General features: G+C 35.3%; 1 protein-coding gene across 6 annotated transcripts in view; it reads left to right on the top strand.

The window, feature by feature from the left end:
* ERC1 (ELKS/RAB6-interacting/CAST family member 1) overlaps positions 1 to 26,744 on the top strand; it is a 532,268-nt gene that overhangs the window by 231,991 nt on the left and 273,533 nt on the right. For all 6 annotated transcript variants that reach the window (XM_047866436.1, XM_047866437.1, XM_047866435.1 and 3 more), the window contains one exon: positions 18,441 to 18,572. In XM_047866436.1, coding sequence (XP_047722392.1) covers positions 18,441 to 18,572 — 132 coding nt within the window. The remainder of the gene's footprint in view (positions 1 to 18,440; positions 18,573 to 26,744) is intronic.

The following is a 26,744-nucleotide window of genomic DNA, read 5'->3' as shown; positions in this document are numbered from 1 at the left end:
GAAGCAGGCTCCAGGCTCCCAGCTGTCAGCACAGAGCCCCATGCGGGACTCGAACCCATGAACCATGAGATCATGACCTGAGCCGAAGTCAGACGCTTAACCGACTGAGCCACCCAGGCGCCCCGGAAAATATTTAATTTTTGTTTTAATTTACATTTATTTGATTACCAGTGAGGCTAAGTATTTATTCATGTCTTAAATATTCATTTGTTAATATAAATCAAATGCTATCTCTCTTCCGTGTTGGCCTTTTCCCCAAGGATTTTTTTGGTTTGTTTATCCCTGTTTTGAGAACATATAAATATTTGCCTATAAATATTTTTAAGTTGCTCTGGACTTCCATTTTTTACCTTCTTAATTTAAATTATTTTAGGATATTTTGTGTGGTGAGGGTCTTATTTTTCTTCATTGCTAACAATTTAACTAGATCATTGATAGGATATTATTTCATTGCTCATTTCATTGAACAATTAGGCTATTTCTAGGATTTCATTCAGCCTCCTTTGTTGAACTAGTATCACAATGTTTTTAATTGCTGAAAATATTTAATTTATAAGACAGGCCCTTATTTATGTTACCTCCTTAATTTTTTCATTTGTCTTCTGTCCTCCACCCCTTTAATGTTTTCTGTTACCAGTCTGTCTGCATAAACCGAAAGATGCCCTTTTAATCTTTTGTCAGTTTTTATGTTATTATCAAAAGAGCCTTCACATGTAATCTCCTATTTACTCTTTGTATGATTTGAGAAATAAGGAAATCAGATTATTTATTTTATATATTACCTAGAAAACTAGTTTAGAGTGGATGAATGACTTTTCCAAGGTGTCTCAGTAAGTGATGGATATAAAAATAATGACAAATGATAGCTCATGGCCATATGCAAGATACACATGGATGTAGTTCATTTAAATATAGTGAAAAGAGTATAGGGTTACAACTAGGATATTTTCCATGTGATCTCAGCTCTTGTACTAACTAGCTCTGCCACTCACTTCTTAACCATGTTGTTGTAAATGACAACCAGTGGTAGTCAACATCCCTAGCACCCAGATTGTGATCTCTAAATATGAATCTCCACTGAAAAAAGCTAGTGATCTTGGAGAAATGGCTAATCAGAATTCATGAAAGTATAATAGTAGAAAAGCAATTGATTTTGGACTTGTATTAAAAATAGTTCTAATACCTGAATTTTTTTGTGTGTTTTAAATTTCTGAATATATATTTGGGTTCATCTGTTGATGTTTTTGTGAAATAGGAAATGTAGAGGGAAGGAATTATTTTAGTATTTCCACTATAGGCATAATAATTCTAGGATTAAAGTATATTCTTTATCATGTTAAAAATATGGTATATTTAATTTTTTCAGATTTAATGAATAATGAATAATCTTTAATCAGGTGCCACCTTGCCTTCCAAAGTTTAATTCTACTGATGATATTAGTAAATACATAGTATGTTTTCTTTTGTTTGTGAAGATTAAAACCTGGCTTAAGACAAGAAAGTTAATTTTCACTTTTTGTTATTCAGTGACTGCCAGTTATGGTAGTTCATTGGTGTCTTCACTCTTCCTAGTAGAAGTTACAGTTTGCCACAAAGCAGTGATACTACTTTTTAAATTTGTCTTTCATTATTCTGCAAGACTAAATACGTTAGAAGAAGTACATAAAATACACATATACACACAATGTAAATAATACATGTAAAGTGATCATCTCAAGAAATTAGAAGATTACTGGCATCCCAGAAATCATATGTATATTCCTTCCTGATCATTTTTTCCTCCCTTCCTCTAGAGGAAATTATTATTTTGGCTTTTATTGTTCTTTGCTTTTCTTTGCAACCTGTGTATATATTAAATAAGTATAGGTTAGTTTTGCATATTTTTATTTTATGTAAATGAGTCATCATATTTATTCTGTGACTTTTGTTCAGTATCACATATGAGGTTTATTCATGATAGTTGAGTGTAGCATTTGCACATTTGATGTCCTTGCTGTACTGTTTTTTTTTAATTCAAAATCCCATGTTTTATCTTAAAAGTGTTTTGAAAAGATAACTTCATTTCTTTCAATTTTCCATTTTTTGAATATTCAGATGGAACTAAAAGTATTCCTTTTTGGCAGAACGTGAGTTTGGAAATAAGTTGTTACTTTACTCCTTGTTTTTGGTTCAACACATTAAAAATGTTCTAAAAATATTAAACAAATTCCTTACATATGAAATGAAAATGATACCTGAAAGTGGAGAGAACCTAGGAATCCTGCAGACTGTAAACCTTGGCATTGTTTATTATGGCCTTAGATACGAGTGCCCTTTCTTAATGTAGGACATTGACATTCCATTGTATTCTGTTTGTACTTTTGTGTTAATGTATATTAACTTGTCTGAGATTTTTTGGTTGTAGAAGCCCCCTTTTACTCTTAAAAATTATTAAAGTTCAAAACATGATTTTATAATGTAGGTTATAATTACCATATATACATATGCAGTTAACTTACTGACTCAGCTATCCATCATCTTGTTGTATCTGAAGATACAGCTCAGGCAATATAAAAATACTTATATAAACGGTTCTTTACAGTATTGTGGGTAATTGTGAAATATTAGAAACAACCTAATTGCCTGTAGGTAGGAGAGTACTTGAGTCTTCTATGGTACATCCACAAACTGGAGACTTGGCAGCTTTAAAAAAAAGTGAGGAAGATCTCTAATGACCTGATATGGACATCCTGTTAAGTTGGGGGGAGGGGGGAAGCACAAAGACTATCTATAGTATGCTACTCTTGGTATAAGAAAATACACTTATATCTCATCTTTTTTTTTTCTTTTTCAAAAGAAAACAGGAAGGATAAACTAGAAACTAAAGAGACCAGTTATCTATGGGAGTGATGAGAAGAGTGGAAAGAAAGGGGAAATGGGATTGGGGTGGTAGGTTTGAGGAGAACCTTCTGTTATGTAATAAAGACTTTGACTCTTCGAACCATAGTACTATTTCACATATGCTAAAAACTAGGTAAACAAAACCAATCAAGATGTGGGGTGGGGTGGGGTGGGGGGAAAAGCCAAAGAGAATACAAACACTAACAGGTAAACTTGTTTTATAAATGTATAATACAAACACCCTCAAAGGGCTGGGGAAGAAAGGAACTAACCTAAATAGTTTTGGAAGACATTGTCTTGGCTGAATGCTAGAAAGCTAAAGACAAAGAACTATACATAAATGTTGTAATCTAGTAATAAATGTGTTTCTCACAAAGGATAGGCTAGCCATTCTGAGAGCACTTGATATGTGTACTAGAATTCAAGTAAATATAATGAGGGCGAGCTTTTCATTGTTCAAGCAAGAAGTTATAAATAAGTGAAGTGGGAAGGCTTAAGTAAACCCTGTAGCATTGTACTGGAATCAGAGATATTAGTATGAATTCATGGCATTTAATTTATATGCAAATAAATATAGAAATACTGATATGTATATATGTATGGGGTTGTTATATATGCTTATATTTCCTCTTTGTCCACCAAAAGGGCTTAGAAGTAGGAAGCACACCTAACACCCAGATTCTGGTTTCTATACACCTTTCTTCAGTAAGATGAACCAAGGCATCTTGAAGAAATGGTTGATTTCAGGGTTGGGGCAGGGAAAATATGCAGTGAGCCTGGATAACTTTGTGGTTCCAGAAAATAGGAAAATGCTCAACAAAAGAATGCAGGCTTGTGAAAGAACATAGGAGCCAACCTGAAGGAGCACCTAATGTCTCATGTTAAAACAATTTGAGTAAAAAGATAAATAATGGTAATATTTGAATTTAATCCATAGAATGAAATAAATATGAGCTCATACTGATATAAATAATCAAATGCATAAGTAAGTAGGGGGGTGAGAGCAGTTCTTTCCCGAAGAAGATTTCTAATTAGTAAGTGTAGAAGGATGCAGATTTTTAAAAATCACCACGAGGGGTGCCTGGGTGGCACAGTCGGTTAAGTGTCCGACTTCAGCCAGGTCACGATCTCGCGGTCCATGAGTTCGAGCCCCGCGTCAGGCTCTGGGCTGATGGCGCAGAGCCTGGAGCCTGTTTCCGATTCTGTGTCTCCCTCTCTCTCTGCCCCTCCCCCGTTCATGCTCTGTCTCTCTCTGTCCCAAAAATAAATAAAAACGTTGAAGAAAAAAAAAATCACCACGAAACAAACACCTCAGTAATAAGTGTTGCAGACCAAATCCAGTGATGGTTGTGAAAATTAGTGGGTGAACATTTGAGGAATAATAGTCTCAAAATATATTCCCTGAGATGTTTATTAGGTGTAAAGGGAAGACTAACATTTCTGTGAACAGACCTAATAGACACCACCTTAACAGAATGATTCAGGTTAGCATTAGCAGTAATCAGATATTGACATCATGGTCCCCTTGATATGATGTACTGAGAAAGTAGACAATCTCATATCTGTGCTCTTTCTCCAAAATGTATAATCTTATTCCAGTTATGAGAAAATACCAGACAAATCCAAATTCTGGAACATTTTTATAAAATAACTATGCAGTACACTTTAAAAGTGTCAAGATTGTGAAAGACAAAGACTGAAAACTATTGTAGATGGAGTGGCACTTAGAAGAAATGTTAACTAAATGAACTGTGGGATCCCAGATTGAATCCTAAATCAGATACAGGACATTAGGGGAAAACTGTTGAAATTAGAAGAAGGTCTTTAGTTTTGTGAAGAGTATTGTACCAATGTAAATTTCCTAATTTTGATCACTGTACTATGGTTATGTAAGCTCTTAACATTAGAGGAGGCTGGGTGGAGGGGTATATGGGAACTGTGTACTAATTTTGCAGCCTCTCTGTATTTTTAAAATTAGTTCAGAATTAAAAATTTATTTCAAATTGTCATTGACTCTTTTCTCAGCACTTTTTTTAAATGTTTATATATTTTTGAGAGAGAGAGATAGAGGATTGAGCATGGGAGGGGCAGAGAGAGAGGAAGATACAGAATCTGAAGCAGGTTCCAGGCTCTGAGCTGTCAGCACAGAGCCTGATGTGGGGCTCAAACCCACGAATTGTGAGATCATGACCTGATCTGAAGTCAGAGGCTTAATTAACCGAGTGAGCCACCCAGGCACCCATCTCAGCACTTTTCAACGTTTATTTATTTTTTGGGGGACAGAGAGAGACAGAGCATGAACAGGGGAGGGGCAGAGAGAGAGGGAGACACAGAATCGGAAACAAGCTCCAGGCTCTGAGCCATCAGCCCAGAGCCTGATGTGGGGCTCGAACTCACGGACCGCGAGATCGTGACCTGGCTGAAGTCGGACGCTTAACCGACTGCGCCACCCAGGCGCCCCATCAGCACTTTTAATTATCCACTTCATGTTCTCATTCCCTTGAAATAAATGAGCTGTGAATTTCAAAAACATCTTACCTCCAAGCTTAATGATACAGGATAGATACCTTGGGCTTTTTTCATATACCATTTATAAATTCGCAAAGCAGATATTACTGTGTTCTCCATATTGTTTGATATCTTAAAGCCTTAGTTTAATTTAGAACTTAATTGAACAAGTTGATTGTTCTGAAAATCTGACCTAAATCATAAAGCTATGATATGAAAATATGGCTATTTTATTAGAGTTGATGTACTTTGATTAGTCTATATCCCTCCAAGATACCAGGCTTAATTTTTACTCATTTTCCTTAGACATACTTGATGTCTTTTATTTATTCAGTATAAAATTATCAAATGCTTTCTACGTGTAAAAGTCTGTTGCTAGACTTGATTATATAGTAGTGAAAAGCCATGCTCCCTACAGCCTCTGGAGCATATTGCCTTATGGGGAAGACAATGTAACATAATGATAAAAAGTCCATAGAAATTAATTTTGGGGACTTGAGTTTAAAAATCATCATTGAAGTCTGTAGGAATCAGTCATATTGCCTAGAGGTAAAATATTAACAGAAGAACCTGGACTTAGAGCTGAGCTGTTGGAATCCTCAGTAGGTAGAGATGGGTTTGGGTAGGAGAGGGTGGTGTTTGAAAAGAAACTAAAATGAAAAGGCCAGTTGAGATGGGAGAGAAAAAGGAGAATATGGCATTATAGAAGGCAAGAGAGAAGATGGTCTCCAGAGTGGGGAGTAAGTACATCATGGTAATGGTGCTGAGAGTCTGAGAAAGAGGACAGCATCATTGAGTGGTCTGATCCAGTGTATTCAAAATGGTCAAGAAAGAGCAGTGATCTCCCTGGGCTAAGGTAGATAAATGTCTTCCATTCTATCTTATTGACCTTGGAGATAGTAGATGGTCCTATACTGATCTATACACTTGCCTTGACCAGTTTTTCTGTCACACACTCACCAAAATTCACTGCCCTTCACAAAGTCTTTGTAATGTCTATCTTTAGGTATATATGTGACTGATATTAAGACTTGATTATACAATGGTTACTTAAAGTGTTTCTAGTATGATCCATATATACATCTAAACTATTTTACAATTCCATTCAATATTCATGAATAAAGTACATGAATGATAAAAACAATGCTGCACATATTGGTGATGACGCATATTGGTGATGAGCCTTTTCTGCTATCGTGTTTTTTCATTATAATGCCTCTTCTCTTGATAGTCTGCATTTAATTTTGCTGAACTTTGTTTCCCTTACTCAAGAATTTAGCTCTGTATTAAATTTAGTTCTGAGTTGTTTCATTAATATTTTTATTAAGCTGTATTTCACCTTGATTGGCTAAATAAGATTTCAGAATAATCTGTAGTTGTCCTCAGTAAACATTTATTGTGTGCCCGTTATGGAATTGTCACTGTGCTGAGTGCTGTGATATGCTCTTTTTGTCAAAAGGTGTGTTATAGTGCAATTTGTAAGTAATTGCTGTATAAAAAAACGAAATTAGGCAAATCCCAGCAATAAGGACCTCCTAAATAAACATTATATGAAAGCATAATCTTAGCTGATTTGACTGATGGTGATGTTGCGATTAGGAAATCTCTTTGTTGAAAGGCTGCCTATCTTCATAAGGTTCAGATCAGATGCTTCCTCCCTTGTGAAGCCTGCCCAAATCCTCACAGTTGGTATTAATCAGGCCTCTGTTGTAATTCCATTAGACTTTGTTTCTGCTTTGATATCTGTTTTATCCTACTTTATATTACATACTAATAATTTGTGTGTTGTTTCCCCCATATATTTGAGTTTGGGAATTAGGTCTTGGTATGTTGTACATAGTTGGTTCTCTCTAAAAGTGTTTATTGATTTCAGTTGAATTGATACATGTCCAGAACACTCATTCACAAGCATCTTAGCCTGGCCTTTGGAGTCTCCCATCAACCAAACCTTTAAGTATTTCTAACCTCATTTTTAGGTGAGATACTTCCTAGTATAGCTACTATATTCTAGAGAAGCTATAGTGTTGATGTTTCATAAATACAATTTGTTGATTTTCTAATCTATGCTCTTTTTCTTACACAGAATCTTTTCCCGGTGGATTTCCAGTTTTACCACCTAAACATTCTGGCTTAAAATTAATCTTTGTTTATGATCTGTACCCTGTTTTGTTATTGTCTTATCTATTGTTCCTCAGCCTATATGTTTAATTATACTTTGTCATTTTATACTTTTTAATATAATTGCTTTTGTATGATTTAATCACTTTCTCTTCTGTGCTAGTTTATATCTGCCTTAGGTTAAGGGCTGTTTTAAACATATCTTTTCAGCCTTTCTTAAATATTGTTTTACATAGGCAGCCATTGACTAACTGCAGCTATAATTGTTATAATAAAATTTAAGTTACAAATTGAAAAAAAATTGTATGATGCTACAATATTTAGCATTCTAGTAGTCTTTAAAATTTCATAGATTACTCTTTAAGGACTTTATATATATATATATATATATATATACACACACACACACACACACACACACACACACGCACACACATATTTTAAATGTTTATTTTTGAGAGAGAGAGAATGAGAATGAGAATGAGCAAAGGAGGGGCAGAGAGAGAGGGAGACACAGAATCCGAAACAGGCTCCAGGCTCTAAGCTGTCAGCAAAGAGCCTGACACGGGGCTCAAACCCATGAACCACAGGATCGTGACCTGAGCTGAAGTCAGCCGCCCAACCAACTGAGCCACCCAGGCACCCAGGACTTCAAATATTTTAACAAAGAAATGTTATCTGCAGTTAGTTGAGAATATTTACCTTATATGTTTTTATTTTTTAAGTAGTAACACTCACTTTGTCTTTTGACAAAACTACAAGTTTTAGTCATATTCTAATAATAAGACAAAGTAGACTGAAGGTGGGTAGGGATGAAGCTTGGTTTGATAGTGGTTTGGTGCTTTGTTTTTATTTATAACAAAGATAAGTATTTGAATTTAACCTTGAGAGAGGGTACTGTCACAGAGATTAATGGGACTGCTGAAAGAACACTGTGGCTCTTGTGAGTCAGCTCTCCTGAGACCAATGAATATTAACAACAAAGTTCAAAGAAAACAAAAACAATAGAAATAGTGACAGGAAAACTTTATGTATATTTAGACATATTCTCTTTTCAGAAGCATTATCAGTGAAACATTTGTGTTTTTTTTAAAAAATTAATTGGATTTGCAGTATCAAAAGCAAACATTCTTCCATTTGGGTAAGAGATGTTTTTCCTTTCTGAAATGAAGACTACTTATGTTTGGTTTTCACATTGACCATGGGGGTAATTATTTAAGAAAACATTAAAAAAATTAAGATTCTCTGATCTCTTTCTAGAAATAGTATGTGATGTGTCACCTAATATATTAGGTACCTGTAATATATTAATGATGTTCTTGTAAAAATCAATTTTGGTTCCTTAACAAATATTCTCCTTGACCTATTTAAAGATTTAATCCTATGTCATTTCTTCCTCTTTAATTTTTTTTCTTTGGCAAAATAGGTCTTTTTCTGTCTAGAATATGGACATAGGTGGGTGTTTATGGTGTTCTCAAGAAATATTAAATGGACTTAGGGATCACACTGGAAAAGTATATACAGATTAGGTCCATTTTTACAACCTTGTGCATAGTTGCTGGAATTAAGTTGAAAATTTGGCTTTCCTGTAGGTGAAGCACCTACTCAAATTTTTGGCATGTGTGCAGTTTTTAAAAGGTTTTAGCCCAAACTGTGCTGCTTTTTACCATTTAGAAAACAAAAAACAAGTCATAAATTTATTCTAAGGAACTCTACAGTGGTTGAAATAGACTCTGCAGATACTTTTCTCTCTGGCCAAAGTTCAGTTCTATTTGATTGCCAGTGAAATTTACTGAAAGAATGTTTATTGATAATATTCATGTGTAGTCTACTAAGATGCTTCCTACTGTTAAGGTTAGCCCTATTCTCTCTCTCTTTTTTTTTTTTTTAAATATTTATTCATTTTTGAGAGAGAGAGTCAGAGAGAAAAGGAGACACAGAAACCAAAGCAGGCTCCAGGCTCTGAGCTATAAGCACAGAGCCCGATGGAGGGCTTGAACTCATGAACATTGAGATCTTACCTGAGCTGAACTCAGACGCTTAACCAACTGAGGCACCCAGGTGCCCAAAGGTTAGCCCTATTCTATGGGAACTTTTAGCCACATCCTTTTAGCTTATTATAAGAATGCTCCCCATAAAATAATGGCTGGTTAAAGTTACATTTGGCACTAAAATTCTTACAAGTACTATATCCTCACCTCAGTAAAATGAATGGTTTAATCCTTTCCTTTGTGTTGTTGTGGAAACTCCTCCTTTGTATTTGGAAAGTGAAGTCTGTAATAAGATTCTTATTTTTAAGAGAGAGCAGAAGCAGGCTTTATATATCCCTTTTGCTAAGACCTCAAAGGCAAAAGTCATCCTCTTATAGAGCACATCAGTTATTCATTATTTTAAATAAAAGGTTATCTTTGGCATGTTTGGTAAAGACTTTGAAAATTTATGCTTGTTCTTTTAATAAGCATTATATTTTATTTTATTTTATTTTATTTTATTTTTGAGAGAGAGAGAGAGAGAGCGAGAGAGAGAGAGAGAGAGAGCATGCACACAAGCAGGGGGAGGGCAGAGAGAGAGGGAGAAGGAATCTGACAGCACAGAGCCCAATGTGGGGCTCAATTTCACAAACTACAAGATCATGACCTGAGCCATAATCAAGAGTCAGTCACTCAGTCAACTACCCCTGTGCCCCTCTATAAGCATTATTGATCAGAGGAGACATGTACTAGGATTAGGCTAACCCTAAGTCCTTGCTCAAGTTTTTGATACCAGAATTTTTAAGATAAAAACCTGGCTCATCTACATGGAATATTTTTACTATATATTCTGTAAAATTTATGTAGGGGTGCATGCTATCAGTGCGGAGCCTGCTTGGGATTCTTTCTCTGCCCTTCCCCCTCAAATAAATAAATAAGCACCATTGTATATGTATATATTTCTCTTTCTTTCATGAAATGCATCTGCTCTTGTTTGACTTTGATTTTTAAAAATTAAGGTTATAACAGAGTTCAACTTTGAGTGCGGGAGATGTTTGAGGGACTATGGACAGAAGGGGGAAGAAAATACCTTTAAATTTTATGCCAAAGCATTTCCTTAAAATAAAAAATAGTTGGTGTATAACCAAATTCTGTCTCTGTGTTAGGGTGGCTTTCTTTTCATAAAATTGACTTCATCAGTGCATCTAGCTTCAATTTTTTTCTCCCAGTTTGCATCTAAGCAGTTGGTAATTGAATTCTGACATGTTGAATGATTCTAATGAAATCTTCTGCATGTGTTTGTATGCTTGGAGGATGGGGAAAAGAGAGGAAGAATAAGCAGTGGGGTTGAGAGTAATAAAAAATTACTGTCTCTTTATGTTAATGATAATGGATAGCAGTTAACATTAATATCTTTCAGAACATGTTAAAGCTTCTCTGATAAGTGGTGTTTATTCCAAAGAAGCAACTCTTACTATTAACCCAAATAAATGACCTCCATAACCAAGGCAGAGTTCAAGTTGGGAAAGTGATGAGTGAACATGGGAGGCTGGGTTACCTTGGAGAATCTTTGTGAGATTTGCAGTGACCTTCCCTCTGCTGTTGACAGAGGGAGAAGCTTAAGAAGATCTGTCATTATCCAGTGATTTCTTTCTTTTTTTTTTTTTATGTTTGTTTATATTTGAGAAAGAGAGAGAGAGGGAGGGAGGGAGGGAAGAGCAGAGGGAAAAGGAGACACAGAATCCAAAGCAGGCTCCAGGCTCTGAGCTGTCACCACAGAGCCTGATTCTGGGCTTGAACTCAAAAACCATGAGATCATGACCTGAGCCGAAGTTGGACGCTTAACTGATAGAGCTACCCAAGTGCTCCTCAGGTGACTTCTTTTTATGGTACTGTAGTATTGTACCGTTTTTCCTTTTAATTGTGAGGAAGATGTTTGAAGAGAACAAAAAATTATTTTTAATTGCTGGGTTTTTTTTTTTTGTTTGGTTTGCCTTTGCTGTCCTTAACGAATGTTTGATTTGAAGGAAAGGCTGTGGAGACTAGAGTCTTAGAGCTGCAGTGGTATATAGTTGATGTTGACAGAGCTGATGTCAAGAAGCAAAGTTCAGATGAGTCTATTAGGGGAATTAGTAGTATGGGATTTGCTAGAATCTGGTCTTCTTGTTAATTTGCCTCAAGTTACAGCTGCCACAGCTTTTGCCCTAATCTCATTCGACTATAGGAGTCTTCTTATTTAAGGATATGAAGAGTTCTTTAGTAGCTTCCCACTTCCTCTCTCCCTCTACCATACCCCCAAAACTAGTCATACACACCCCCTGCTTTGAACCCTATATTCTGTAAATGAAGTGATCTTATTTGATCTTATTTGACCTTATTTGATAAGTGTAGTTGTCATAGTAAGTAGGCTTCAGCACCTAATCTCATGGTAGGAAAACTGGTCTTTGTTAGTTTTGATGAGTGCAAACATAACTTACAGCAGTTGAAGTAAAATTCTAAAGATATTGCTCTCATTTTAAGTGATACAAACTATTTAAAATGGTAAAGCATGTTCCTTTCCTGTCTCCAGATGGCTTTTAAGTGAGTTGTCTGTGGTATACAGTACATTCTAAATTTAAGGTTGCCTAAATTCGTTAAATAGAGTGAAATTCCAAGTTAGAGCAGGTGAATGAAATTGAAGTTTCTTCCTCTATGTGGTTTTTCCCCCCACCCTGCCAATTTACCGTTTTTCTAAATAGTGAGGGCTAGACAGTTGGCTAACTCCAAATAGTACAAATAATTCCTCTCTATGTAATTTTAAATTAGACTGTTTTTTTTTGCTAAATTCTGTGATTTTTTCCCCCTTAAGAGTAAAATCAATTATAATGAAAATTCATAGGGAATTCATAGGTGAGGGCCAATTTCCTTAAAAATGGGTTTGTTTCCAAAAGAAAGAAACTTAACTAAAATGTGAGGACTAAACCTATTAGTATTCTCTATTACATATAGCTATTTAAACATTTGCCCTGTAATTTTTTTAGTTGACCTTTGATTGATTGGCATATTGAGTATTCTTAGTACTGAACTACTAACAAATTAAGTTGGATTACTTTAATTTTTACCATAATCATAAGAAAATATTTCACTAGAGGAGTACCTGGGTGGCTCAGTTGGTTAAGCCTCCGACTTCGGCTCAGGTTACAATCTCTCAGTTGGTGAGTTTGAGTTCCGTATTGGGCTGTGTGCTTACAGCTCAGAGCCTGGAGCCTGCTTCAGATTCTGTCTGTCTCTCTGTCTCTGTCTCTCTCTCAGAAACAAACATTTTAAAAAATTTATAAAACAAATATTTCAGTAGAACTCAATCCCATCATGAGTTTTATTCTGAATAATTGTTGACAAAATGTATATTTTGCTGATAGCCAATGGATATCCCAATTTTGTGAAGTCTGTTTAATATTTGTCTTTTACATTTTAGGTAATCTAGTGTTAATTTGGTTCCATTTTAATATACTCTCATAGCAAAAGCTATGTCTTTCTAGTAAGACCCTGTTATCCTAACAGGTATTCTACTCTCAAGCAGTTATGATATTCACTGTTGTCATGCTTCATTGCTTCATTTGATAATTCAGTTTTCTTATACTAAAGGTATACTCTAACATGCTATGATAATCATCTTCCAAGATGGCCCCAGATCATTGTCACCTCCTGGTGTTTGAGCCTTTGTGTAACCTCTCCTACATTGTGTCAGGATTAGTCTGTGTGAACAGTAGAAAATGTCAGAAGTGATAGTATGTGACTTCTGAAGCTAGATCATAAAAGACATTGATGTGTCTGCCTTGTTCTCTTGGATCACTTGCTATGAGGAAAGCTAGGCGCCATATCGTAATGACACTCAGGCAGCCCTGTGGAGAGGAACAGAGACCCCTTGCCAATAGCTATCACCAACTTGCCAACCATGTAAATGGAAGCAGAGGACTGAATCCTGACTGACATATTGACTGTAACCCCATGAGAAACCAGAACTGTTTGGCTAAGCTGTTTTTGAGTTCCGGACCCACAGAAGCTGTGTGAGATTAAAAAAATGTTCACTGTTGTTTTAAGCAGCTATGTTTTGAGGCAACTTACTATATTACAATAAACAGCTAATACTAGGCACTTTGTATCTTAGGTATTAAAGTGATATGCCATATGCTGAATTCTTTTTCCTTTAAATCCATAGTTTGTTTTTCTCTGTTGGCAGAATAGTTAGTGCTATTTGAATTAGGGCTTGGTGCTGTGTCTTACACATACATATGCTGTTGGGATGTTTAAACTTTTATCTCAAAAATGTTCTTATTAAAATAAACCATCATTACCTAATGACTGGAAAAGAATTTCTTTAAAAATATTTCTTAATTTATTTATTTTATTTTTGAGAGAAAGAGAGAGAGAGATAGGGTATGAACAGGGGAGGGGCAAAGAGAGAGGGAGATACAGAATCTGAAACAGGCTTCAGGCTCTGAGCTGTCAGAGCCTGACACGGGGCTCGAACTCATGAACTGCAGGATCATGACCTGAGCCGAAGTCAGACGCTTACCCGACTGAGCAACCCAGGCACCCCGGAAAAGAATTTCTGATAATTTTGACATGCTATACAAATTATTGGCATGAAAAAATTCAACTTTTGAATAAAAAAACGAGGACGAGTGCCTTAAAATTCGTATGTGTTTTTTCACCATTAGCACTATCTTGCAGTATATTTGCCCAGACTGTTCTCTTTCCATAGTATATAGTTAACCCATATGTTTAGAGTATCCGTACCTGAAATAGTTACCATATTTATAACTATTGCCAGAAATTCTTGTATTTTTACTAATTTATTTGCATTACGTGCTTCTCTTTTAACATATTTTTAAATTTGATATTGTTTTTTTTTTCTGAACAATACCTATTTATATCATTTACAAAGTGAAATAATGCTACATGGCTGACAATTAATTGTGATAGCCCTCAACCTCATTCTTGTCTAACCTGGATTCCTGCTCCCCTGAGACAAGTACTTTCACCGTTTTGGTTGTTTCTTCTGTTTACTTCTCCCTTTCCAAATAATATTCTTATATTGTTGTTTTCTTATTTTCCTTATTTGGACATTAGTTACCTACTGACTTCTTATCGTGAATGATAAGGAATTAGCCTTTTAATGCAAGTTACCACACACACTTCCCTCCTTCCATCTCGTAGTTTATTAAGTTTTACCTTATTATGTCTCAAGCACGTAGTATATTATGATTACATTTCCTTTAGTTTACCTTTAGTTTTTCCTGTTGATAACAACAGCTTTCGGTTTTTAAATTTGTTTCATTATGTGTTTGTATACATATCACCAGCTTATTCCCAAATTCCTTTCTCCTACTCTAACATTCCTTTCATTATTGGTACTATTGTAGAATACATCAGCCCTTATTTATTAACCTGGTAATCTATTCATCCACCGTTTTTTCTTGGAAACACCGTTCCGTGAGTATCTATCCTCTCCTCCAAATTGTAGTTATTCTCTAAGTTTGTCATTACCTCTAGGTTCCCTTCACCACTCATTTGTGGTAGATTCCTATTTTTCTGGATCCCATGTCTTCCTCTTTGTATGTTTACTTCTTAAGTTTGTTGGAGCACATTCCTACTAACTTTCTGAGAGAGTTTGTGGTGTGAAGTAAATTCTTCCCTTACATTTGAATGATAGTTCGGATATAGAATTTTAGATCGGAAAGCATCTTTCCTTCAGAGTTTTGAAGGTATTACTTCAGTGGTCTTCTAGTTCCCTAATGTGTTTCCAATAAAAAATTCCAGTACCTTCCAACTTTTTATTCTTTGTGGGTGATCATTTTTGGTCTTTCCAGACTTTTAAAAATCTTTTCTCTAGTATTCTAAACTTAAAAAAAAAAGAGAGAGAATACCCATATTATGGTCTAAGTGTAGAAAATGTCACCGAAAGTGTAACAACAAGAACAGATAATTATAAATATGATCTGTCAGTGTGTTTAGGTGTGCCAGTGTGCCAGTATTTGTAGAACTGAAAGATTCTATTCATTTTTGGCTTTTGGTTCTTTAGAGAATGAAACAGATTCATTTTATTTTATTAAATGAAAATTTATTAATATTTTATTAATTTATTAAAAACTCATTAATATTTTATTAAATGAAACAGTTTCAAGGTGTGTAATTCAGTACAAAGGAAACTTCCTTGTTTACCTTATCAAACATCTATTAAGATTCTGAAAATAAAGCTGGAGCCAAATTTTACTCACTAGACGGATTAAGTAGTTATGGACTTTATTGGTGTTGGTTTTGAAGGTGATGAGGGTATTTGGTGTCTTCATTCTTCTGTTACTACCCTGGTTTATTACAGCTTCCTTAGAGCAAATGGTTCCATACTTAGTTTTACATTGATCTTAGATAGTATAAGTTATGTAATTTTTCGTATTTCATGAATATTGTTTAATAGTTTTCTTCTTTTTATTTATGGTCTTTCTTGGCTTTTGTTCTTTGTCCTTATTATGGACACAGATTTTGAGCAAGGCTTTGCTTACCACAAAGTCCAGAAACCTTTTAGAAAAAAATTTTTTTTTCTTAAGTTTATTTTGAGAGAGAGACAGAGAGAGGGAATCTCAAGCATGCTCCACACTGTCAGCACAGAGCGCAATGTGTGGCTTTAACTCACAAATCTTGAGATCATGACCTGAGCCGAAACCAAGAGTCAGATGCTTAACCGACGGAGCCACCCAGGTGCCCCCTCTGGAAAACTTTGCTTAAATAAATGGCCTGGTTCACTGAGCTCATATGGTAGACTGATTTTCTTACTGGTTTTGATGAAACTTTCAGTATGAAAACCTGTACTGATTATCTGCATTATGATAAATTATTAAGTAAACTCTCTCTAAAAAAGTTTTACTGATAAAATTGCAAAGCTGCAGTCCATGCAGAAATGCAGATAAGCCTGTTTGTTTGAAATAGGTTCTGGGAAGTTCTTTGGGATAATTTAGATTAGAATAACAGAAGCCTCTCAGGAGATCTTCAAAAGACAGCTTAAGAGTGAAGAAAATAACTGACCGGACAAAAACATAATTCTTTTTTTTTTTTTTTTTTTAATTTTTTTTTCAACGTTTATTTATTTTTGGGACAGAGAGAGACAGAGCATGAACGGGGGAGGGGCAGAGAGAGAGGGAGACACAGAATCGGAAACAGGCTCCAGGCTCTGAGCCATCAGCCCAGAGCCCGACGCGGGGCTCGAACTCACGGACTGTGAGATTGAGACCTGGCTGAAGTCGGACGCTTAACCGACTCCGCCACCCAGGCGCCCCCAAAAACATAATTCTGAGTTATTCACAACCAGTTGATAATGGGAAACATTAGTGATTCTTTTTGCTTACAATTTGTAATTCAAAATCCCATGTTACTACAAATAAAGTTATTCATTAGACATTTTGAGAGGACTGAACTCACTGATCTGTCTCTTTCTACATAATCCTTCTGTTACATTTCATTTTCTTTGAATTGAAACTACCTTGGCCTTTGTTTTTACTGGCATCATTTCATTTCCCCTGGCGTTGTTTTAGGAACCTTCAGCTGAAGCTTCAACGGTTTTAGAAGCTGCACTCTGCTACTCATGGCAAGCCACCTGGAAGCATTAAGATTTCAAGAAAGCATTTTTTGATAGAGCTAAACTGTCCTGTACAAGGCAGAACCTTACTTACAGGACCAAATCAGGGTTTTTTATAACATTTCCTACTAGAAGAATGAACACTTAAAAAAAAAGGGGGGGGGGGACATGGCATGCATTACTGAAATGTGAATATTCTTTTTTTTAAAGATGCTATTCTTTTAGTGCTGGAAGAAAAATCTGACTAACCTTTGACAGATTTCAAGTTCTGGATTTTTGAAGACAAAGTTGTTAGGAAGGACTTTCTGTGCCTTGCACTTATAAAAGTGAACTACAATCTAATTAAGTGAGAGTTGCACAAAAAAGGACAAAATCCTTTCATATCTTTTACTGATGGCAAGTATTCTGAAAGTTGGAGAATGTTTTAGTAACTCCTGTTCTTGTGTTTTTAATTTAATTGTATTAATAAAAGGCAGCACTTTATTTTTAATCTTTTGGTTCTAGAAGAATTTAAAGAAGAAATGCTTATAATCTGATGAATCTAATTCTTAATATTGCTTGGTCTTTGCCTCATTTATCCTTCTTATTTTAAGATCTTTCCTTTATTACATGTTCTTAAAGTCCTATAGGATTTTGTCTTTCTGATAGAAATCCGTATTTACCTTCCCAGGAGTTAATTTTTCAGCTTATTTAGAATATCAATGCTAGTGGGAATTGGTTGGCTAATGAAATTACTCATCCTTAGCCAGATCACTTCTATCCAGTTATCATTTTTAGTTTTCTCATATGAAATTAAGAGAAAACTTTGCTGTCTTGAAATCATTAGGAAACATCACTTTCATTTCTTTTTTTCTAAATTAGTTTGCTAATGAGTGTCTATATGAAGAATATAGTCTGAAAAATCATGCTGTTTATCTAACTTTTTCATCTAGGCTGAACTTTTCAGGGAGAGAGAATGTTTTCGTATTGTGTCTTACTACTTAGGCTTCATCAAAGCTGGCTTAAAGCCCAGTTTAGAGAGTAGTTCAAAAACAACTTTGTGTTTTTAAGTAATCAAGCCCTTGCTGTGTGTGCTGCTTAACACGGTTTTATTCTCTGTGTTACAGAGAACAAATCCATCACAAGTTTCTCTTGCTTAACTAACTTGATGCTTTGCTCTTAATAATATTCTTCTTCAACCTCCTATTAGACTTCTTTTCTTCCCTTGTTCTTTCCTCTGTGAAGATATCTTTCTGGCTTGGATTTATTTCTGAAGGGAAGAATATTTAATAAGCAAATAACCTTTCTTGATAAATAGGCTCTCTTGGGTTAACTAATTAGTCTACTTCACCTGGTCTTCCATCGTTTTCCAGGACAGTCTCCGTAAGAAGGATGACAGGATTGAAGAGCTGGAAGAAGCACTAAGAGAAAGTGTACAGATAACTGCAGAGCGAGAAATGGTGCTAGCACAAGAGGAGTCAGCCAGGACCAGTGCTGAAAAACAGGTCTGCAATTTTATACAGTTACTGGCAATGCTGCTGGTTAAACAAAAGGTAAAACCCAACCAGTATAGTTTAGGCAAACTCTGCATATGTTTATAGGGTTTCAGAAGCACTTCATCAGGTACAAGTATTTGGACCTAAATAAGAATTGGAATTCTTATGTTTGCATAAGACTTGGCTCATATTAATTGACTTATGATGTTAAAAATCTCTGCATTCATAATTTGGGACTTATTTCACATATATTTATGTAGCATATGCTCATGTATCTGTTGAGATGAAATGGAGCTTGTCTGTGTGTTGCAAGACTGGTCACAATCCTGCTTTTAAATTGAATGGGAAAACACAAACAGATCTGCGTTAAAATGTTAATTTTAAATAGCAGATAGTTTATTTATACCCTACCTTGTTCAAGAGAGCAGTTAAAGTTATAACAAGTAAAGGTGAATAGCAAGTATGAAGGACATAGATATCATGACACTTGAGACTAACCAATCAGTATGTCTCAACCCTGAGGTGACTTATTAAAGAGTTCTACTGTTGCTGTGTGTGGTGTTTGCTTTATATATTTTTCTACATCTTTTAGATCCCTGTGCAGTGGCTTTTAAATTTTTTGTTAGGAGGAATAACTAAAGATGGGAAATGTGAATGGAAAAATGGTTTTAACAAGTGAAGTCTCTAATATCAGTTTCCATTTTGAGAATATGAATAGAGATTTTGAATCTTCCTTACACAGAGATTGTGACATTTAATTTTTTTAGTTATTGTTTCCTTTCCATTTCTTTGTTGGAGAAATATGGTAAAAAGAGTTCATTGAGAGAGTAACCTGAATCTTTTGGGAACCCCCATGATGAGACCACCAGTGGTCTTGTGAGTTAAGGTATACTGTTGCATAACAAGGAAGAAGGTGCATTCTGAAAGCAGGCATGGTGTAGTGTGCGCCTTAAGGAGGTCCTTTCTTAACTGTTAGTATGAGGATATGTTTTCTTTAATGTTAAGTGTAGAAAGACAAACTGATATTTATTAGCAGAGATTGAACTTTTCGTGTCTTTCAGTGCCTTGTTCCTACATAAATGCCTTGTCCACTTGTAATTTGACTATTTCCTCATGTACAGTTAAGTAGAGCTTGGGTAGTGGAGAGCTTCAGAGAAGGGATGGTGACAGTCATTGTTCCAGGGTGAAGAGGTGTTTTCTTTTATTGATTTTACCTTTTGTACATTCTTACCTTTATTTTCAAAATGACCCCATTTTTTTCTTTCTGTGAAGATTTTTTTTCTGTTTAGGAATCATTATATAATGACAAGTCTTACGTATTGGGAATCATAGAAATGTTGACAATAATACATCCTGTCATTATGACATGTAAACTGGTATGTGTTTTTAAAACGTATTATTGTGTGAACCTAGTTATAATTTGCTTTTGGGGGGGGTAGATTTATTTATAAATTTATGTGTTTATGTATTGTTTATTTATAATAGACTTATTTTAGATCAGTTTCTTTTTTTAGTTCACAAAAAAGTTGAGCAGAAAGTTCATGGAATTCCCATATATTCCTTCCTCCACCTCTTTTCTCTAGTGTTAACATTGGTGTGACAGATTTATTAAAATTGATGAGCCAGTGTTGATACATTATTAACTAGTCCATAGCTTACATTTTGGATCACTCTTCATCTTGTTCACTTCTCTGGGTTTTGCCAAATGTATAATATCATGTATTCCCCATTACAGTATCATGCAGAATAGTTTCACTGCCCTAAATGTCCCCTGTGCTCCACTTATTCATCCTTCTTCCACCTCCGTAATCCTTGGTCTTTTTCCTGTCTCTCTAGTTTTTCCTCTTCCAAAATGTCGATATAGTTGGAAACACAGTTTGTAGCCTTTTCACACTGGCTTCTTTCATTTAGCCTCTGCATTTAAGGTTCTTCTGTGTCTTTTTGTGGCCTGAAAGCTCATTTTGTTTTACTTCTGAATAATATTCCATTTTATTGACGTGCTACAATTTGTTTATTCCTTTACCTACTGAAGAACATCTAGATTTACTTCCAGTGTTTGGCAATCATGAATAAAGCTTCTATAAACATTGTGTGTAGGTTTTTTTATGGACATAAATTATCAACTCAATTAGGTAAACACCTGGGAATTGCTGGATTGTATGGTAAGATTATATTTAACTTTGTGAGAAACTGTGAAACTGTCTTCCAAAGTGGCTATATCTAATTTGCTTTTAATTACATGCTTTTTTCTTTCTCTCCTCCCTGTTTATCTTTTTCTTCTTTTCTACCATGCTGCTACTCATTGCCTATCTGAAGCTATTGAGTAAAATATTGCATGAGACCAGTCATTTGAGCTCTCAGTGGTTTAAAGTATGAAGAAGCCTCTTTTATGTTTGTATTTCTGAGGCTATATAATCTTAATCCACTGTCCCCTCCTGCTGTCATCTTCTGTTCTTTTATTTTTATCTTTTTCTGTCTTTCAGCTCTGCTGTTAATTTTACTTATATGTATTAATTGTATACACCAGGGTAATCTAGAAATATTCATTTGAAACATCTTAAATGGGTAAAGCTTTTTTTTTTTTTTTTTTGGCTAGGGACATTTCTGTCTCTTAAATTTAGCCTCTGAGAAGAAATAACACCCTCTAATAGAAGGAGAATACCTGCATTTCTTGATTTCTTAAAGTGCAGAGTAAAATTGTTTGGGAACAGTCTCTCTTACTAAAATAAAATACAGAGCCTTTTAAAGTTTGAGAGGCAAAAAAGGGTCAAGGGAAAACATTTCTTCTTACAGGATCCCGTTACAGTTTCTTTATTCCCAATACATGCTGTTCCATATTGAGCCTATGCCCCCAAATATAAAGATACATAATGATATAAAAATATAAAATATAAATGATATAAAAATATAAAATATAAATATAAAAATATAATGATCCAGTGAAGGAAGATGTCCTATAACCTGTGTTGGCAAATGGAGAAGTGAAAGTGAATATAATCCCATGGAGGGAAACCCAAGGGCTCCTTTTACTTTTGCTTTGTGCTTTTCCACATGGATTTTCTTTTTCTGAAACTTCTCTCTGCTCAAGTTTTAGCAGGTTTTGTGTTTTGTTGAATATGAGAATCCATTTTCCTAAAATGAGAATAGAGTAATTTTGGCTGTCTTAAGTCTCATAATTGTGAGGAGGTAGGGAGCAATTTCTTTAGTTCAGCAGTGCTGCTGTAAGGTTAAATTTTTGAAATGCTTTTTTTTTTTTAACTTGAAAAGAATACTTTAAATATCTTCACTAAGATTATTTTTTGAAGAAGTCTTTTACAACTACATTGCTAACCAAGGATTTAAAAAAACCCTCTAACGTAGTAAGATATTTTCTTGTGGCTCAGTAGGCTGGATTTATATGTTCCTAAAGTGCATTTTTTAATGTTTTGAGGGATAAAGATATATCCTCTCAATATAACTAACATTTACACGAGTTCTGACTTTTGTTTTAAAATCTCATTTTTAATAGTGGTATTCATTTTTTAAATTGCCATTTTGATATTATTTGGCTTGTATGTTAAGTTTATATTTTTGACCCAGAAGATCATAAGGTTATACCTGTGATTTGTATGCAGGTACTTATAGATTAATGAGCATTTTTTAGGATTACATCTTAAAAATTTTTTCCCGGGTATTATGCATTCCAGTAATTAAAAGCATTTGAACAACAAAAAATGGCACTCTTGATTAAACTGCATTTTACAGCCTACCTTGGGCCAGCTTGGTTTTTACTCTGGATCTCACAGTTGTACTATCCACCTTCTTCCTTCAACATCCAAGTTCTTTTCCTTTCCTGCCAGCTAGACAGGCAGGTGGGAAAGACAGGCTTTTGGCCTTCCCTGTCAGAAGTTCTTGATTCTTTATTGTGAAAATGGGCAGTATAGTCATTTAAACTTGATCCAGTTTCTTTGCATTTTGCAAAGTTAAATAGCTAAAAAAAAAAAAAAAAAAAGTAAAATAAGAAGGCAGTGCTTATGGAATGTACAGTGCATATTGGTGACAAATGCTTGCTTCATTATGATTCGCTTGCTTCTCCTGTTCCATTGTTTCTTTTGAAGGCAGTGTATTTTTTCTTGTGTTTCTAACTTCTTCAATTTTGACTTAATCAAATTTCTTATCCTCAGTCATGTCTGGTTTGTCAGACACAGTTGTGGAGGAAGTGGAGCAAGGCACATGAGTGAATGGGGCCCAGTCTGCAACTGGCAACTGTCAAGTGTCCCATCTCTTGTTTTATTCTTAAAGATATATAAATTCCCTATTGGTTGCATATCTATCCAATCAGTTACACAGCATTTATCACCATGATACCCAAATACTTTTTCAAACAGAACAGTTGCCACTACTGAAGCATCACTAGTAACTGGGTAGCCTACAGAAGGTGATGTATGCTAATCAAACTATCATTGTACTCTTCAAACTTTTCCATTGCCTTATTAACTTTTAGCTATTCCCAGAGTTGACAGTTTATTCTTTGGTCATATAAACATAGTCTTGTACTGGTCTGAATATTTATAGTAAGTTATATTTCTCATTTTTTAAATTAAGTGGCAGTAATGCTCAGAAAATAAAATAATGACCCTTTTACTTATGCTGCCCTTTCTGCAAACTTTTATTGAATACCTTGTAGTTTTCCAGACTCTATAGTAAGCACTGGAAATAAAAAGGTAATAAAAATAGCCTCTGTCTCAAGAAGTTCATAGTTTGTTTGGAAAGACTGAAGAATGAACCTATAATTATGGTTCAGTTTGGTAAGTGCCGTGGTAGTGATCTGAATAAGAAGAGGAGGGACAGGCATACAATCCAGATTGGAGAGATCTATAGAAGGCTTCCTGGAGGAGATGGCCAATGCATGAGCTGAGTCTTAAAAAGAAAGAACTAAGCAAAAAAGATGTGGAAGGATATTCACCATATTCCATGCAGAGGGATCAGCATATGTGAAAAGTGAAGCATCCAGGAAACTTTAAATAGTGGTTAGTAGCTATAATTTAGGATAAATATGTATGGCATGATCTATGGGAGGGAGAACTGTGGGAGGGATAGGGAGGTGCCTGCAATCTGATCATGCTTAAGCAAATTTAGTCTCATGTTCTACTCCAGCATTTCATTTTATGTTCAAGGCAGTGGAAAACTATTGAAGGAATTTAAGCAGATAATATTTTTTTCATGGGTTTGCTTGCTCATTCATTCATTCATTCATTCAACATATCAACAGATCTTTATTGAGTATCCAGTGGTGCTGTGGTAGTCTGGGGTGATATACTGTGATGAATATGTGGTCTCTCCCCTAAGAGAGCTTATAGTCTGCAGAGAGATACAGATCCTAAACAAAAAAAAAAAAATTTTTTTTAAATTACAATTTGTCAGAAGGTCTGTAAAGAATAGGAACAGGTTTTCTGTAATAGGCAATAATTTGGTGAATTTGGAGAGGTTAGCACATATTTTTGATTGAATGCTCAGGGAGCATTCTCTGAGAAAGTAACATTTAACCTGGGTCTTTTTTTTTTTTTTTTTTTTGAGAAGGGGAGGGGGAGAGGGAGCAAGTAAGCAAGGGACAGAGAGAGAGAGAGAGAGAGAGAGAGAGAGAGAGAGAGAGAGAGAAAGAGAAGGGCAGGATTTACCCCAATGTAGGAGTTGAACTTATGAGCTGTGAGATCGTGACCTGAACCGAAGTCAGATACTTAACCTGGGGTGCCACCCAGACACCCTAATCTGTGTCTTAAAGGGTGAGAAGCCTGCCATGTGAATAGTGGGGAGAAATCAGTGTTGCGACAGCAGGAAGGTGAAAAGAACTAGACATGTGTGAGGACAACTGGTATGACTAGGGGGTGGGAGCAGTGTAAGGTGTGCAGGGTCTTATGTAAGGGGTGGCCAGGAGTCAGGGTTATTGTTTTTAGAATGGTGGAAGCAGTTAAACAGGTTTAATCAGTGCATGGCATTCTTTGATTTGTGGGGTTTTTTAAAAGAAAATTTTTAAGTTTATTTATTGAGAGAGAGAGTGCTCATGTGAGTGGGAAAGGGGCAGAGAGGGAAAGAGAGAATCCCAAGCAGGCTCCACAATGTCAGTGCACAGCCTGATGTGAGTCTTGAACCTATGAACTGTGAGATCGTGATCTGAGCCAAAATCAAGAGGCGGACACTTAACCAGCTGAGCAACCCAGGTGCCGATGATTTGTGTTTTTAAAAGGTCATCTGACTGCTGGTTGGAAAATGGATTCAATAAGGCTGAGTGGACTTAATAAGAAGATCAGATGAGTTGTTAGAGTAGCCTGGGCCAGAGGTCTTCAAACTGAGGTGCACATAGACTTGAAGATGCATGAACATTTTCCAAAAAGGAGTACGGGCACAGGTCTTCAGCTTCTAAACATACTGTTCCTTCAAATTGATCTAAGATGTGTAGATTCTCTTTTTTCACTTCTCTTTTCAGTGTGCATCCCTCACTTTACAATAGGCACACCTCTCCTGAATCTTAGTATTTTATATTCCTCTAGGAGGAAAAAACCCCCTGGAACAGTAACAAATGGATAATTCCAAATATTAGTGTTAAGAAGATGGATCAGAAAAGTCAGGGGGCGCCTAGGTGGCTCAGCTGGTTAAGTGTCCAGCTTCAGCTCAGGTCATGATCTCACCATTCAGGAGTTTGAGCCCCACGTCGGGCTCTGTGCTGACAGCTCAGAGTCTGGAGCCTGCTTTGGGTTCTGTGTCTCCCTCTTTCTTTGCCCCTCCCCTGCTCATGCTCTGCCTCTCTCTCTCTCTCAAAATTAAATAAACATTAAAAAAAAAACCCTCAGATTGTTTATAATTCTTTGTTTCCAATAAAATTGAAGGATAACCTAATTAAGTTGCCAGCTGATAATTATAAATAATTTTTAATGATGGGCTAATATGTGATTTGGGGCATATAATTCTGAGGAGTGCAAAATTTTGAGATATTGCTATAACAAAAAGCTCCTTCCATTCCTATTTACTTATTTATATAAAGGTTTCTTAGTGCTTACACCTATGGAAATGAAACATACAATAGAATTGGTACTGAATCCTAGGTCTTTTTTCCAATAAGAAATATTTATCAAGGAATATCTAATAAAAGTTTCATTACTTTCATTAAGATAAATGTTTAGTGATAAGTTACATTTTTAATAAAATTTTACTTTTTATGTTTAATATTTTTTCAAAATGTAAAATATGTATGTTAGTTTCTATTGATTCTATGTTATAGTAGTTATAATGATAACTCAATTTGAAATAATTTACTAATAGAGTTATGACCACAGGAGATTTTATAAATAAGAAATTTAAATTTATATATATATCTTTGGTGCAGAAGTACGAGACAGGATCTATACAAACAGTCTAGCATAAAATAAATTATGTCAGTATAAAATTTTAGGAAGAAATGGAACAGAAACATAAGGTCAAAGAGGAAAAAGGAACATAAAAACTTTTAATTAATTAAGAACAGTTTGTCTTTACAGTTAGTTTTTAAATAGATAAAAGATATCAAGTCTCCATAATTTACATTTAATTGGATACTTTCTTGAAAAAGAGTGATGCTTCATTTTTTAAAAATAAAATTTAAATACCTAAGAAAGCAGGGCAACTGGGAGGCTCAGTTGGTTAAGCGTCCAACTCTTGATTTTGGCTCAGGTCATGATCTTACAGTTCGTGGGTTCGAGGCCCTTGTGGGGCTCTGCGCTGACAGTGAGAAGCCTGCTTGGGATTCTCTTTCTCCCTCTCTCTGCCCCTCCCGCTTGCATGACACATGAGCATGCTCTCTCTCTCTCTCTCAAAAATAAATACACATTAAAAAAAATTCCTAAGAAATCACATTCTTTGCAACTCTTTAAACTTACGTTAAAAAAATAGATACCAGGTTAAAAGCATAGTTAATATAAACATTTAGTGGGTGTACAAGCAAAATCATGTAGGCTTCTGGTTTAGGCAAGAAGTTGTAAATTAGGTAATAGGTGAGTAAGTTACATAGTGGCAGTGGGGATGGAGAAAAGTGGATGGATTTAGAATGTCTTTTGGAAATAGAGCTAAATAAAAGACTAATAGAGCTAAATAAAATTGCATGTGTGGATAAGGATGAAGGAGAGAATAAAGATGATTCTCTGATTTCTGGCTAGACAGCTGGGCAGATGT

This window comes from Prionailurus viverrinus, chromosome B4, assembly GCF_022837055.1.
Source record: "Prionailurus viverrinus isolate Anna chromosome B4, UM_Priviv_1.0, whole genome shotgun sequence".
Lineage (NCBI taxonomy): Eukaryota > Metazoa > Chordata > Mammalia > Carnivora > Felidae > Prionailurus > Prionailurus viverrinus.
The sequence above is the reverse complement of the archived record's forward strand: the minus strand, read 5'-3'. Positions and strand labels throughout refer to the sequence as shown.